At 40.1% G+C, this 17,407-nt stretch overlaps 1 protein-coding gene across 1 annotated transcript in view; it reads right to left on the bottom strand.

The window, feature by feature from the left end:
* Positions 1–17,109, bottom strand: part of prkag1 (protein kinase, AMP-activated, gamma 1 non-catalytic subunit) — a 45,535-nt gene extending 28,426 nt beyond the window's left edge. The window contains exons 1-6 of the mRNA XM_061977658.2: positions 16,936–17,109; positions 9,489–9,540; positions 9,311–9,411; positions 9,151–9,232; positions 4,316–4,374; positions 4,205–4,250 (exon numbers count right to left, since the gene is read on the bottom strand). Of these exons, the coding sequence (XP_061833642.1) occupies positions 4,205–4,250; positions 4,316–4,374; positions 9,151–9,232; positions 9,311–9,411; positions 9,489–9,540; positions 16,936–16,944 (349 nt within the window). The 5' untranslated portion in view covers positions 16,945–17,109. The remainder of the gene's footprint in view (positions 1–4,204; positions 4,251–4,315; positions 4,375–9,150; positions 9,233–9,310; positions 9,412–9,488; positions 9,541–16,935) is intronic.
* Between the last annotated feature and the right edge of the window lie 298 nt (positions 17,110–17,407).

The following is a 17,407-nucleotide window of genomic DNA, read 5'->3' as shown; positions in this document are numbered from 1 at the left end:
AAGATGCACATCAATGAAGGAGATATCCATCCATCCATCCATCCATCTTCTTCCGCTTATCCGAGGTCGGGTCGCGGGGGCAGCAGCCTAAGCAGGGAAGCCCAGACTTCGCTCTTCCCAGCCACTTCGTCGTCCAGCTCTTCCTGTGGGACCCCGAGGCGTTCCCAGGCCAGCCGGGAGACATAGTCTTCCCAACGTGTCCTGGGTCTTCCCCGCGGCCTCCTACCGGTCGGACGTGCCCTAAACACCTCCCTAGGGAGGCGCTCGGGTGGCATCCTGACCAGATGCCCGAACCACCTCATCTGGCTCCTCTCGATGTGGAGGAGCAGCGGCTTTACTTTGAGCTCCCCCCGGATGACAGAGCTTCTCACCCTATCTCTAAGGGAGAGCCCCGCCACTCGGCGGAGAAAACTCATTTCGGCCGCTTGTACCCGTGATCTTGTCCTTTCGGTCATGACCCAAAGCTCATGACCATAGGTGAGGATGGGAACGTAGATCGACCGGTAAATCGAGAGCTTTGCCTTCCGGCTCAGCTCCTTCTTCACCACAACGGATCGATACAGCGTCCGCATTACTGAAGACCCCGCACCGATCCGCCTGTCAATCTCACGATCCACTCTTCCCCCACTCGTGAACAAGACTCCGAGGTACTTGAACTCCTCCACTTGGGGCAAGATCTCCTCCCCAACCCGGAGGTGGCACTCCACCCTTTTCCGGGAGAGAACCATGGACTCGGACTTGGAGGTGCTGATTCTCATCCCAGTCGCTTCACACTCGGCTGCGAACCGATCCAGTGAGAGCTGAAGATCCTGGCCAGATGAAGCCATCAGGACCACATCATCTGCAAATAGCAGAGACCTAATCCTGCAGCCACCAAACCGGATCCCCTCAACACCTTGACTGCGCCTAGAAATTCTGTCCATAAAAGTTATGAACAGAATGGGTGACGGGCGGGGGGCGGGGTGTATATTTACAGCTAGAATTCACCAAGTCAAGTATTTCATATACATACATACATACACATATATACATACATACACATATATATACAGTATATATATATATATATATATATATATATATATATATATATATATATATATATATATATATCCCCGCGACCCCGAAGGGAATAAGCGGTACTAAATGGATATATATATATATATATATATATATATATATATATATATATATATATATATATATATATATGTATAGAAAGGCTCATAGAAAAGACGGAACACTTCCTAAGAAGGATGCGGTGGAAAGCACATTTTTTCCTCCACCCTGAAACAAAAGGAACGCAAAAGGAAACTTACGGATTCAAATCTACCAAGAACCCACCCACAGTTGAGGAACTAAAGGATTTTGAGAACGACATGCTCAAAATGATACAATCAGTCAAATTCAAGCCAATCCGCAACCCACTCCTCACCAAGCTGAAAAATGACAAGGAGCGCATCAAGAAAGTAAACAACCTCATCATAGCTGCCGATAAAACCACAAACTTCTACAGAATGGACATACCAGAACACCACACCTTACTGGACAGAAGCATCACCAAATCATACAAAAAAGCGCAACCCAACACCTTACAGAACATCCACCTGGAAAATAAAAGGATCGCGGCTGAACTGGACATTGAGGACAGGGTGGACGCCACAGCCAACAAGGAAGCCTTCATCACATTGAAGGACCACAAACCCAACTTCGCAAATAACCCAACATGCCGACTAATAAACCCAACTAAATCTGAAATAGGAAAAATCAGCAAAATAATCCTGGACAGAGTCAACACAAACATCAAGGACAAAACACCACTCAACCAATGGAGAAATACAGCAGCAGTAATCAAATGGTTCAACAACATCCAAGACAAACAACAGCACAACTTTATCTCCTTTGATATCGAGGAATTTTACCCTTCCATCACGCAAGACCTACTGACTCAAGCACTAGACTTCGCCTCAGACTACGACTCAATCACAGGCAACGAAAGAAACATCATCATCCACGCAAAAAACTCCATTCTCATCCACAACAGTACACCATGGCAAAAAAAGAACAATGCAACATTTGACGTCACTATGGGAAGTTTTGACGGAGCAGAAACGTGTGAACTCGTTGGGAGTTTCCTCCTCTCCCAGCTCGCTAGCCTCAATCTGAACCTTGGTATTTACCGTGATGACGGACTGGCAGTGTGTCGCGCCTCGCCAAGGAGCAGCGAGAATACCAAGAAGCGCATATGCCAAATTTTCAAAGAGAACGGCCTACGGATCACGATTGAAGCCAACAAGCAAACCGTCAACTTCCTTGACGTCACTTTCAACCTGAGAAATAACAGCTACCAACCATTCACGAAACCCAACACAACACTCCAATACGTGCACCATGACAGCAACCACCCACCCACCACCACGAAAAGAATACCTACCGGAATCAATAAAAGGCTATCGATGCTGTCATCTAGCAAAGCTGAATTTGACCAAGCAACCCCCCCGTACCAAAAAGCCCTTGATGAAAGCGGATACAATTTCACCCTCACCTATGAACCCACGCCAGGAAACCAGCCAAAAAAGAACAGAAAACAAAACGACATCATCTGGTACAACCCCCCATACAGCAAAAACGTCTCAACTAACATTGGACACAAATTCCTCAATCTGATTGACAAACACTTTCCCAAAGACAACACCCTAAGAAAAGTATTCAACAAGAACAACATTAAATTGAGCTACAGCTGCATGAACAATATACGACAAATCATCTCAAACCACAACAAAACAATTGCAAATGAGCCGTCGGCCCCCAGACAGAGCGACTCCAAAGGCTGTAACTGTCGAAAGAAACCTGATTGCCCTCTCAACGGGGGGTGCTTACAAACATCAGTTGTCTACCAATCTAAGGTAATACGCAAGGACATTAACACATCCGACACATATGTAGGATTAACCGAGGGAGAATTCAAAACCAGATGGAACAATCACAAGGCTTCTTTCAGGAACAAAAACCTGCGAAATACCACAGAACTCAGCAAACACATTTGGGACCTCAAAGACAATAATGTTGAATATTCAATAACATGGCAAATTCTTGCATCCAGCACACCTTACAATAATGGTAATAAAAGATGCAACCTATGCTTGAAAGAGAAACTGTTTATTATTTACCGTCCAGACCTGTCATCCCTCAACAAGCGCAGCGAAATTGTCACAGCATGCCGCCATAGACGGAAACACCTCCTAGGTAACACATGAGCCAATCACCACGCCCCTAGGCCAGCCTGTACCCACCCACTCTGTGCCCTATATAAACCATGGTATGCGAATGCTCCCATTAAAATCTCCTGACGATTGAGGGTACCCCCCTCATGAAACAGGCCTGTAGAGATGAAATAGTCTTGTGATTTTTATATATATATATATATATGTGTGTGTGTGTATATGTTACTCATCAGTTACTCAGTACTTGAGTAGTTTTTTCACAACATACTTTTTACTTTTACTCAAGTAAATATTTGGGTGACTACTCCTTACTTTTACTTGAGTAATAAATCTCTAAAGTAACAGTACTCTTACTTGAGTACAATTTCTGGCTACTCTACCCACCACTGCTTAAGACCCACTTTTATTCTTTGGCTTTTAACACTACGTGAGTTGTGTGGTCCTCTGTCCTCTTTTATAAATTTTGATTTCTATTTACTGTTTTAATTGGTTTTACCCTTTAGAATCGTTTTTAATCATATTTATTTTTATATTGGTTTTATATGTATTTATTTTTTGTTTTTATTCAGTCATTGGTGGAGCTAAGGATAATATTTGAATATTGTTTTTAATATTGTTGTGTAGCACTTTGGAAACATTTTTGTTGTTTAAATGTGCTATATAAATAAAGTGGATTTTAATTTAAAAACACAATGCAGCTGAGATAGGCTCCAGCACCCCCGCGACCCCAAAAGGGACAAGCGGTAGAAAATGAATGGATGGATAGAATTTTACACTAGAGAGGTATACAAGTAAGGGGGTCCTAGCTCCGTCTTTCCATCAGTTTGGGGGTCTTTGGCCCGGACAACACTGAAGACCCCTGCTGTTCACATGTTTACTTCCTGTAGTTTTGTCCCTTGACTACAGTGTCAGGAAAATGGTGGCTTAATTAAATATGGAGGGGTGTGCTCGCTTGTGTAAGCTTTCTTTTACACGCTTACCTCGCCATGTTTCGATTTTGTGCTCTTCCAGCTCATAAATCTGAACCTGAAAAAATGTACTGGTGAAATAAAAAAAAATCCACCACAATAATCTGGTGTGTGACATCTTACCAGTCGAGATTTATAGTAACGATGAAGGATGTTAATGAAGTCTGTGATGGTCAGCATGCCTGTAGAATAGAATAGAATAGAATATATCTTTATTGTCATCGTACATTGTACAACGAAATTGCAAGCAAACTATTTTAGAGAGAGAGCGTCAAGTCATTTTAGTTGTTGAGTTTGAAACCAACTTATATTTTAGAGATCGACAGGTGTGTTGTTTTTTTTAGGGCTGATGCCGATTAGTAGTAGTCAAAGAGGCCGATAACCCATATTTGGAGTAGGGATGTCCCGATCCGATATTTGGATCGGATCGGCCGCCGATATTTGCCAAAAAATGCGTATCGGCAAGGCATGGGAAAATGCCGATCCAGATCCAGTTTTAAAAAAAACTCCGGTCCGTGTTTTCCAACGCACCGATTTAAATAATACATTCCACTTTTCTGTCTCCTTCTCACAGACAGCAAGCGCAACTTCTTACACACGTCACATACGTATACGTCCTCTCCCAGCAGAGAGGTAGCAGCATGGCTAACGTTAGCTGTGATGCTAGCGCAGCCGCTAAGGTGCGCGCCTGCTCAAACGTCCTCTGCGCACGCCAAATCTATGCCACGCACAAAATCAAATAAAAAAATAAGCGCATAACAATTTTCGACACACGGACACGACAGAGAAAACAGTTTTCGTCATCATTGTTCAAATATTGTGACGTCTGTCGAGACGCTTATCTCCATTCGGTGCCACACGTCCACACCATCAAAATGCCAGGCAAAAATGTCCACATCAACACCGTATGAAAAAATTAGTGATTTTTTTAGTTGTGATTTCCTTCTCTGCATGAAAGTTTAAAAGTAGCATATATTAATGCAGTATGAAGAAGAATGTTTTAATGTAGACATGCAAGCTTTGAAAGAACATTTTGAAAATCAAGACTACATTTCCTGCAAATGGGTGCATTTCTACCCTATATTTTAACTTTAGATTTATTCTCATATCAAACTCTTTTGGCTGTTTTTTTGACACTTACATCCGGCGCCCCCCTCCACACCCCGGATTATAAATAATTCAATGTGATTATCTTGTGTGATGACTGTATTATGATGATAGTATATATCTGATAGTATATATCTGTATCATGAATCAATTTAAGTGGACCCCGACTTAAACAAGTTGGAAAAACTTATTCGGGTGTTACCATTTAGTGGTCAATTGTACGGAATATGTACTTCACTGTGCAACCTACTAATAAAAGTCTCAATCAATCAATCAAAACACATAGAATCATCATACTGCTGTGATTATATGCATCAAGTGTTCATTCAAGGCTAAGGCAAAATATCGAGATATATATCGTGTATCGCAATATGGCCTTAAAATATCGCAATGTTAAAAAAAGGCCATATCACGATTCGATTCAATATCGATTCTTGGGGTCACGATTCGATTATAAATTGATTTTTTTGATTCAACGCGATTCTCGATTCAAAAACGATATTTTTCCGATTCAAAACAATTCTCTATTCATTCAGTACATAGGATTTCAGCAGGATCTACCCCAGTCTGCTGACATACAAGCAAAGTAGTAGATTTTTGTAAAAAGCTTTTAAAATTGTAAAGGATAATGTTTTATCATTGTTACTAATATTGATACTGTTGTTGATAATATTGTTTTGTTGGATTGATTAATTTAAAAAATAATAATAATAAATTAAAAATTAAAAAAATCGATTTTTGAAAAATGAGAATCGATACTGGTACAACGTGAGAATGGAGATTTGAATTTATTTATTTTTTTTCCAACTTTTTTTATTGGCATTTTCAAACAGACAGAAAAAAAGTGCAAGTCAAAACAGTACAATTTTAAAGTTAGTAAATGATTCACACCCTTTCCCTTAAAACCCAAACCACCCACCCACCCTCCCACCCCACTCAGGTCCCACTAACGAGGGACAAATGGCGCAATTATGTAACAAGACGACAAAGACAGACACATTCTCACACACACACACACATACGCGGCTGGAGATTTGAATTTTAATCGATTTTTTCCCACACCCCTAATAATAATTTCCTATTTGTCATTTTACACAAAGTTTCGATCATTTCTGTCATCTTCATGTCCATCCATTGTTATTTGATTAAATCACGGAACATAAAAACTTGCCGCGCTCCCTTTAAATGAGCCCACGCTGCGGGTATTGCGAATTCCTGTCGTACGACTCGCTGCAGTCGCGAAAACAAACAAAACGTGAGGAAGACTCCCAGAAAGAGGGACAAAAACTGGAATTCCCGGCAAAAAAATGTAAATTCTGACAAGTTCATGTGAGCAGAAGAGACATGTGGTTGCCTACCAGCCGTGTTAGCTCCGCAGCGCAGCTTATCAGACCCGAGGAGTGGTTATTACCATCTACTTCACTAAAGTGTTTAATACGGAATACTGGTATTTTATGTGTATAAATTGTAATTAAAACAAAGAAAGAAAATGGGCTGATACTAGGGGTGTAACGGTACGTGTATTTCTATTGAACCGTTTCGGTACGGGGGTTCCAGTTCGGTTCGGAGGTGTACCGAACGAGTTTCCACACGGACATATTAAGTAGCGTAACTCACGTTGTGTAAACAATGCACACCGAGGCACAACACACGGCATGCTAGCAGCTAACGGGCTACGATAGACTGACCATACGTCCTCTTTTCACCGGACATGTCCTCTTTTGCGGAGCTGTCAGGGCGGAGTTTCTTAAATGCCTCAAATGTCCGGCATTCTGGGTTAGGGTTGCATGTATTTTCAATGTACGTTCAGGGTTAAGAAGGGGTTAAAAACAAAACAAATTGTGCGCGCAGCAGCATTGGTGAGGGAGGGGCAGAGACAGAGAGAGAGAGAGAGTTATGATAAACGCGCATGCGTCGCCAGGCTCTGCTTTTTATCCATAGATTTATCACATTTAATTTTGTATTATCTATAGCAGGGGTGTCAAAATTGTGCCCCGGAGGCCATTTGCAGCCCACATTTAATATTTTAAAGGCCCACGGTACATTCTAAAAAATACTATTAAAATAAACAAAAACATAACAAAAGTGAAATAGAAAAGCTTAAAGGTTAAATGTCATTTAGAAAAAGTTGCAATGTTGACTAATAAAACAAAGCTGTTTTTTTTTCTTTCAAAATGTCATTGCTCAAAACATAATACTGAATCAAAATCAATGTTATTATGAATTATTGACCTATCCAAGGTTCCCATTACTTCACATCAAATATTCCACTAAGAAAAATATTTTTGGTGGAAGATTTTGCAAATTTGGTAATTAACCCAAAACTTTATATTTTGTTGTTTTCTTACTGCAGTGTTTTTCAACGTTTTTTGAGCCAAGGCACATTTTTTGCGTTGAAAAAATTCGGAGGCACACCACCAGCAGAAATCATTAAAAAACGAAACACAGTTGACAGTAAAAAGTTTAAAGTCAATTTTTGGGTATGACTTTAAAGCATAACCATGCGTGCATCAATGTTGCTCTTGTCTCAAAGTAGGTGTACTGTCACCACCTGTCACATCATGCCCTGACTTATTTTTAGTTTTTTGCTGTTTTTCTGTGTGTAGTGTTTTAGTTCTTGTCTTGCGCTCCTATTTTGGTGGCTTTTTCTCTTTTTTTGGTATTTTCCTGTAGCAGTTTCATGTCTTCCTTGACCGCTATTCCCCACACCTGCTTTGTTTTAGCAATCAAGAATATTTCAGTTGTTTTTATCCTTATTTGTGGGGACATTGTTGATTGCCATGTAATGTTCGGATGTACTTTGTGGACGCCGTCTTTGCTCCACAGTAAGTCTTTGCTGTCATCCAGCATTCTGTTTTTGTTTACTTTGTAGCCAGTTCAGTTTTAGTTTTCTTCAGCATAGCCTTCCCTAAGCTTCAATGCCTTTTCTTAGGGGCACTCACCTTTTGTTTATTTTTGGTTTAAGCATTAGACAACTTTTTACCTTCATGCTGCCTCCCGCTGTTCCCGACATCTACAAAGCAATTAGCTACCGGCTGCCACCTACTGATATGGAAGAGTATTACACGGTTACTCTGCTGAGCTCTAGACAGCACAAACACTCAACAACACATAATGTGCAGACTATAATTACTGGTTTGCAAAAAATATTTTTAACCCAAATAAGTGAAAATAGATGATCTCCCACGGCACACTAGACTGTATCTCACGGCACACTAGTGTGCCGCGGCACAGTGGTTAAAAAACACTGTCTTACTGTACCGAAATTGAACCGAACTGTGACCTCTAAACCGAGGTACGTACCGAACCGAAATTTTTGTGTACCGTTACACCTCTAGCTGATACCGATAAAAAGAGGCCGATATAGATATACAATACAGGCCAAAGGTTTGGACAGGCCTTCTCATTCAATGCGTTTTCTTTATTTTCATGACTATTTACATTGTAGATTGTCACTGAAGGCATCAAAACTATGAATGAACACATGTGGAGTTATGTACTTAAAAAAAGGTGAAATTACTGAAAACAGCTTCAAGAAGTAGTCACCTGAAATGGTCGAGAGAATGCCAAGAGTGTGCAAAGCAGTGATCAGAGCAAAGGGTGGCTATTTTGAAGAAGCTAAAATATAAAACATGTGTTCAGTTACTTAACCTTTTTTTGTTAAGTACACAACTCCACATGTTCATTTATAGTTTTGATGCCTTCAGTGACAATCTACAATGTAAATAGTCATGAAAATAAAGAAATGCATTGAATGAGAAGGGGTGTTCAAACTTTTGGCCTGTACTGTATGTCAAAATGCCAAATATCGTTGCCGATAATCAGTCGATCCCTAAAATAAATTATCTTACCAACAAAGCACTGCTTGTTACTGTCCCATAGTGGAGCTGCTCTCACACCATTGGAAACGAGTGCAAAAAAAGCCTTCTTGACCTGTGGAATTCAAAAGTGACTTCATTACGCAGTGAACGAGTCAGTCTTCACTTTTAGAACGTAAGGCTAATGTCTAACCTGGAGGGACGTGTCAAAAACCACCAATTTGGAGCTGGTGGGAACGAGGTCGTAACAGCGATGGGACTTCATGAACCTTGTGTACACATTGTGCTCCGAGTCTGACGCGAACAGAGAGAGAGAGAAAGAGACAAGTGAGGGTGGAGAACTGTGATCATGGAGTCCTTTCCTCTCTCACCTTCTATAAGGGCATCCTTTTTGCTCTCAAGATCCTCAAGAGTTGCTGGAATCTGCACAAAAGAGATGTGTCAAGTTAACGTTTCAGTAAGAAGCTAAATATTAACACGGTTTACAAACAGCTCAGTTAAAGGGGACCTTTGATGCAAAAACAAACTTTTCTTACTAATTGGTGCCTGCTGTTGTGTATTTGGGATCTGCGTAAGGTCCGAAAATTTTAAATCCAACCATGGTGGCATTGCGGAGATATTTCTACAACAATCTTGCCTTCCTTCATACTTCCTCAAACCACCGTTTGGAATTTGCCCATCTTGTGACAGCAGTTAGAAAAAAATATCACTGGATTATCCAAATATTGTATGAATGTACAGTGTTTCCCACAGGACAGGCATCTATTTGTGGTGGTGTGGTCGGGGGGTGGCGGCGGCAGCGGCGATGACCAAGAAGAACGCGGAGTTGGAATATAATTACAACATTTTATGTACATATTTATATACAGATTTGAACAATTAGTGATTCACTGAAATATATTTATTAATTGTGGTTCTTACAAAAAAAATATCTTATAAAATTTAAAAGCTAAAATGTCTCTTAAAGCTCTGCCCCTTTAATTAGTGAATACTAAATAATTAAACTTTAGCCTACTACTACAACCATATTATTTACCAGCAACATGAAGTGAAACAGAGGCAGAGGTGTCCTGCCACAGTCAGTCAACCTCTTCCTCCTCCTCCTGCTGCTGCTGAACAGGTCGCACCTGTGGTTCCGGACTGTAGGCCTACCTCCTCTCCAAGTCGAGCCCTTTTCGGCCGTTGAAAATATTTTTCTATACTCATCTGTGTGAAGGAGTGAACATCCAACATTAGAATTTATTACTAACGAGCAGAACCGCTCTATGTACAGTGCCGTCTAACCTTAAGCGGCAGCAGCTCAACACAAGCAGGGTTCAACGTTAAGGTTTTTTTCTACTTGCCTGACTTCTCAAATCTACTTGCCCCAATATTTTTATTCGTCCTGCCTAGGTTTTTTTCTGGCTGTGTAGTACTCATGGCTTATATCTTACTAAAATCCTTCCCGTTGACTATTTACAACACTACACAGTATTTATTATTATTATTATCTATAATTACATTTAAATGGCATTGCATACATGTAAAATTAAATGCTATTTCACATTATTTGACCAGTAGCAGTTACACCCATCTGAACAGGTCAGCCACCTGTTTAAAGCCCGATCACAGTTGAAATCTTGAAATGAAGGGCCTTTAATGGCCAAAACATTAACCTGGACAACATTTTAACAGCTGGTTGGCCCAGATTGTATTATTTTCATTGCATTCACATGCTGCAGTGGACAGTGGACAATTTAGCTTCAGTCCATGTGTGTTTATTGACAACAGGGTTATAACCTGGACACGTTAGCTCGTCGGTATGAAAACACGTGACTGTTACTAAGTGCGTCTGCCCCGGCCACCGAGTCAAACAGCGGCGGTGTTAATGAAGCAGCGTCAGGCTGCTCACCGTCAGTTAACGCTCGGTGAAATCGCGGATTAACGTTAAATATATGACGAGCCGCGAGCGATGCAGCTATAACCTATTTACCTATAACTTATATTACCCTCGTATTTTGATCCCGTCCGTCCCTCTTCTTCTTCTTCTTCTGGCCCACCAGGTGAATTAAGTGCTATTGGCGGAATTACAATGCATAGTAGGCTACCGCCACCTACTGCACCGGAGTTGTAACTACAAGCAACATTCACAGACAGTCCCATTGCTTTTATGAGCGGTCGAGCGAGTCAAAAGCCGAAAAATCCATTTGTGGCGGACGTAATTCTTTCGTGGCGGGCCGCCACAAATAAATGAATATGTGGGAAACACTGATGTACCCAAAGTGGCCATACCAGCATCACACCTGTCCCAAACCTAACATAACAATTGAAAAGGTATTTTTATTATAATCAAATAACAGCAGCCATTTTCACGAGATTATTTTCGAATATAGGTGTTTTGGCCTGTTTACAATTAAAAAATAAATAAATAAAAAGGTTTTTCATGAGCTAGGTACTAGTATTGTATGCCTTGGTGGGGGTCCTGCTTTGGAAAGAATGTGTATCCCTGTCAGAGATCACATTTAATTCCCCTTAAAACATTCACATGTTGCACAATGATATGTAAGCATAGGATAAAGTGTACATTCCTGTAACAGTCTGTCTGTAATATATATATTTTATCAGCATTTAGGTAATCTTGCAACAGCTACATAAATAAACATTCTTAATATATGACAGTAGAATAACCCTAATATGAATGGGGAGTCATAGTGTAACGACCTGGCATTTACACTTTATGTGTGGTGTTGGAGTTGTCCGACTTTTTGTGTGGCTGTGAACGCATCAGTGGCAAAGTGCCATGAGTGTGTGTGTTGGTTGATATGACAGGATTGGGTTTTTGGCCTGTTTATACGGCAGTTTTGCTCAATGTAAGTTTTATTTACTGATGCTTTTGCTGTGGTTACGGTCGACAATAAACAGTTTTTGCCCAATAAAGTGATCGCCGAAATTCCTATCCTCCTTAAAGCGTCCCGACAGGCGTTACAATGATTGAACTGTGTTGACGAACATTGTTCTATCTGGTGTGGCCGCTTGTTGTCACCGATCACTCACAGCATTGGAAAATCCTACAGAACAAATTGTGTTAATTTTGTTTAGAGTTCGGATGGGATTTGATTTTGTGTGCGGCATAAAGGACCTGTGAGCAGTGCGCAATTGAGGGAACGTTGCAGCCATTTTAGTCAGTAAGCTCCGTCTTTTTGTATGTCCTCTTGTTGTGGGGCAGACTTGCTCGTACAAGCCCGACCGTCCTCCGCTGTTGCCATTTCTAATACAAAGTAGCGTATAGTTAGGGACCGAGTCCCTTTGGGACAGAGGACCCTATTGTATTTCTAGCGTTTTATTATTATACCGCCGCCTCTTTGAGCTGTAATTTGACCCCCTTAACATACTTCAAAACTCACCACATTGGACACACACATCAGGACTGGCGAAAATTGCGATCTAATCAAAAAACCAAACCCCAAAACTCAAAATTGCGCTCTAGCACCCCCTAGGAAGAAAACAGACGAAACTGCCTGTAACTCCCAGTAGGAATGTCGTAGAGACATGAAACACAAACCTCTATGTAGGTCTCACTTAGACCTATATTTCATACACTGACAACCCCCAGCAAAAATCAACAGGAAGTTTGCAATTCCCCCTTCAAAACAAAAGTTGTGTATAAACAGTCACCTTTTTTCAAACATTATCTCCTCTGAGCACGTTTGTCGTGTCGGCTTCAAATTAGCACAGGAGAGAGATTGAACCCTTCGGATTAAAAGTTGATGAAAGAGTTTTAATTACTGCTCCGGTTTGGATTTTATGAGCCCTCAAAGTCTGTCCCGTCCATCGCTGCTTGCAGCTTTAATTCTAACTTACAGTATATCTGTCAGTAGACTCCATAAAGGAGTGCTGAAAATTACAACATGGCTGACGGGGAGAAAACACTGTTAAAGTGGGGGCACATAAATACCCCGCATTCTGAAGAGACAGTCAGAAAGCGGCTTAAATATTGTCTGTAAAATATAATCTATGCAACATTTTGACCCAAAGAACCACCATTACATGTAACAGACCACAAAGAAGTGTTTACATCTAAAAAAAAAAATTATATTACGATCTGAGGCTGCAACTAACAACTAATTTGGTAATCGATTAATCTGTCTATCCGTATTTTCCGCACTATAAGCCGCCCCGGGTTATTAGCCGCACCTTCAATGAATGGCATATTTCAAAACTTTGTTCACCTATAAGCCGCCCCGGGTTATAAGCCGCGCCTACACTGCGCTAAAGCGAATGTCAAAAAAACAGTCAGATAGGTCAGTCAAACTTTAATAATATATTACAAACCAGCGTTCTAACAATTCTGTTCACCCCCAAAATGTAATGTGCAAATGTGCAATCACAAAAATAGTAACACTCAAATTAGTGCAGAGCAATAGCAACTCAACGTTGCTCGAACGTTAATGTCACACAACACACAAAATAAACATTTAAAGCTCACTTTCTGAAATTATTCCTCATCCATAAATCCCTCGAATTTTTCTTCAGTGTCTGAATTAACAAATTGGGCGAATACGGCATCCAAAATGGCCGGCTCCGTCTCGTCGAAGTCATCAGAGTCAATGTCGCTGTTGTTGTCCAGCAGTTCCGTGAATCCTGCCTTCCGGAAAGCTCGGACCACAGTTGAGACCGATATATCCGCCCAAGCATTTACAATCCACTGGCAGATGTTGGCGTATGTCGTCCGGCGCTGTCTCCCTGTCTTAGTGGCGCAGGTCATCTTGTTGCTTCCTCTACCTACGCACCATTTATGTTCAATTCTCTTGCTGCTGCTCTATTTCCGTGTTCTACTGCGTGACTTATTGCCTTGAGTTTGAATTCTGCATTGTACGCGTGTCTCTTAATAGGAGCCATTTTGTGGTCTTTACAGATGTAAACACACAAATGAAATGAAACGTAATATCCGCGCGCTTCTTCTTCTACGGGGGCGGGTGCTTACCTTGACGGTTGCTTACCGTAGAAGAAGAAGCGCTTCCTCTTCTACGGGGAAAAAAGATGGCGGCTGTTTACCGTAGTTGCGAGACCTAAACTTTATGAAAATGAATCTTAATATTAATCCATATATAAAGCGCACCGGGTTATAAGCCGCACTGTCAGCTTTTGAGAAAATTTGTGGTTTTTAGGTGCGGCTAATAGTGCGGAAAATACGACTTCAATTAATCGATTAATAATCGGCTAAAAGAGACGAAATACATTTCTATCTTTTCCAGTATTCTATTGGGGGAAAAAACAGCATACTGGCACCATACTCACTGTATTTTGATTATTGTTTCTCAGCTGTTTGTAAATGTTGCAGTTTATAAAGGTTTATAAAAATAAAAAAAATTAAAAAAAGCCTCTGCGCATACGCATAGCATAGACTTAGACAAACTTTAATGATCCACAAGGGAAATTGTTCAATATAGATCCAACGAATCGATTACTAAATTAATCGTCAACTATTTTTATAATCGATTTTAATCGATTTCATCGATAAGTTGTTGCAGCCCTACTGCAAAGTAAACAAAAACAGAATGCTGGACGACAGCAAAAACTTACAGAGTGTGGAGCAGCAGACGGCGTCCAAAAAGTACATCCGTATATGACATGACAATCAACAACAAAATAGGAGCGCAAGGCAGGAACTAAAACACTACACACAGGAATCCACCAAAACATTTAAAATAACTCATGACGTGATGTGACGGTACACCTACTTTGAGACAAGAGCTACAGTGATGCATGCTCAGTTATGGTTTAAATTTATATCCAACGACTTTTTACTGTCAATATCGGCTACTGAGTTTCATTTCTTAATGTTTTCTGCTGGTGGTGTGCCTCGGGATTTTTTTCAATGAAAAACAATACGCCTTGGTTTAGAAAAGGTTGAAAAAGACTGGTATAAAGAGCCATAATGGAGGTTTGTTTGGCTTCGGTCACTCTTGAGATGACGTTCATTATTCTGGAAGGAGTCCAGTCGGCAGTGTAAATGTTTAAGAGAGTACAAAACAGAGGTGGGTAGTAACGCGCTACATTTACTCCGTTACATCTACTTGAGTAACTTTTGGGATAAATTGTACTTCTAAGAGTAGTTTTAATGCAACATACTTTTACTTTTACTTGAGTATATTCATAGAGAAGAAACGCTACTTTTACTCCGCTACTTTAATCTACATTCAACTCGCTACTAATTTTTATCGATCTGTTAATGCACGCTTTGTTTGTTTTGGTCTGTCAGACAGACCTTCATAGTGCCTGCGTTTCAACAAATACAGTCACTGGTGACGTTCACTCCGTTCGACCAATCAGATGCAGTCACTGGTGACGTTGGACCAATCAAACAGAGCCAGGGGTCACATAACCTGATAAGTTGAAAAACTTATTGGGGTGTTACCATTTAGTGGTCAATTGTACGGAATATGTACTGTACTGTGCAATCTACTAATAAAAGTTCCAATCAATCAATCAAAAGTGTGAAGGAAAAAATACCCTTTTTTATTTCAACCGTACATCCCGTCAAAAGCCTAAAGACTGACTGCACAGTTCCTGTCTTCACAATAAAAGTGCCGCTTCATCGCGCCTGCGCTTTCAAAATAAGAGTCTCCGAAAGCCAGCGCAAACAAGCTAGCAAGCTACGGAGTTTGCCGCCAATGTATTTCTTGTAAAGTGTATAAAAACGAATATGGAAGCTGGACAAATAAGATACCAAAAAAAACAACCACTTTCATGTGGTATTAGACAAAAAGGAGGAACTTTTTTTCTCCTCCATTTGAAAACGTGGACGTTATCATCACTACTGTCTGATTACAATCAATGCAAGTCATCAGAATCAGGTAATACACCAACTTATATTCTTGTCTTCATGAACGAAAGGAATCTATATGTGTTAAACATGCATGTATATTCATTAAAACACCTTTAACATGTAAACAAAAACGGCAAAATAAATAAATATAAATTATATACTGTATATATCAATGTATGTATATATATATGTATATATATATATATATATATATATGTATATATATGTGTGTGTGTATATATATATGTGTATATATATATATATATATATATATATATGTGTGTGGGTGTATATATATATGTGTGTGTGTGTGGGTGTATATATATACATATATATATATATATATATATATATGTATATATGTGTGTGTGTGTATATATATATATATATACACACATATACATATATATATATATATATATATATATATATGTATATATATGTGTGTGTGTGTGTGTGTGTGTATGTTACTCATCAGTTACTCAGTACTTGAGTAGTTTTTTCACAACATACTTTTTACTTTTACTCAAGTAAATATTTGGGTGACTACTCCCTACTTTTACTTGAGTAATAAATCTCTAAAGTAAAAATACTCTTACTTGAGTACAATTTCTGGCTACTCTACCCACCTCTGGTACAAAACGATCGTTTTCGTGCAGTTGGAAAATACAATAAAGTTGACCCATTAGTGGAAAAAAAAAGCCTTGTTTTTTAAAAGCTCGCCACTTTTCAAACTCCTTGCTAACAAGGTTAGCATTAGCAAGCCAAAGCCGGTTGACTCTATCTTTACGAGTTTATCATCGATGTTTTGAGTCAGATACGGTAGAAGAGGTATTTTTAAGATTACACTCTTAATGGTATCAACAAATAACGACAAAAGGTGCCAGAATGCTAACAGTAGTCCAGTCTGATTAGTTATTAGCATGTGTGCTACTGTTAGCATGTTTTACGTGGACGTGCTAAGTAACTTGTTGGGCTACAAAATAAGACAATTTAGCTGGTGGACTCACACACTCCATGGCCCATTCGTCGTGACGTTTTCCCCTCCACTGACAGGCCGGGTGGCTGGTTTACAGCAGCCGACAGAAGCTCGCAAATACGGCGTATTAGTGATGGGTCCGGTGTTGTACCGAAATCTGTTACCCATCGGAATTTGTAACTCCAGGGGGCGATGTTCCCATGATGTTTGTTTGATGGTTAAACGGCAAGCCCAAAGAGGAGGAGAAGAAGAACGCTTACGTAAATGGCGTAAACTATCCTGCTGAAACGTCAGTTGTCAGAATTTCAGCATTAATAATAACAATGGACTCATACTATAATGAAAGTAAGTCATTGATTTCCAGAATATGTGTAATTTATTAATGCTGAAATTCTGACAACTGACGTTTCAGCATTAAGGATAGTTTACGCCATTTACGCAAACGTTCTTCTTCTCCTCCTCTTTGGGCTTGCCGTTTAACCATCAAACAAACGCCATGGGAA

The sequence above is a fragment of the Nerophis lumbriciformis genome, linkage group LG18 (genome assembly GCF_033978685.3).
Source record: "Nerophis lumbriciformis linkage group LG18, RoL_Nlum_v2.1, whole genome shotgun sequence".
In the NCBI taxonomy this organism is placed as follows: domain Eukaryota; kingdom Metazoa; phylum Chordata; class Actinopteri; order Syngnathiformes; family Syngnathidae; genus Nerophis; species Nerophis lumbriciformis.
Note: the sequence above shows the minus strand (reverse complement) of the source record. Positions and strands in the feature narration are given on the sequence as shown.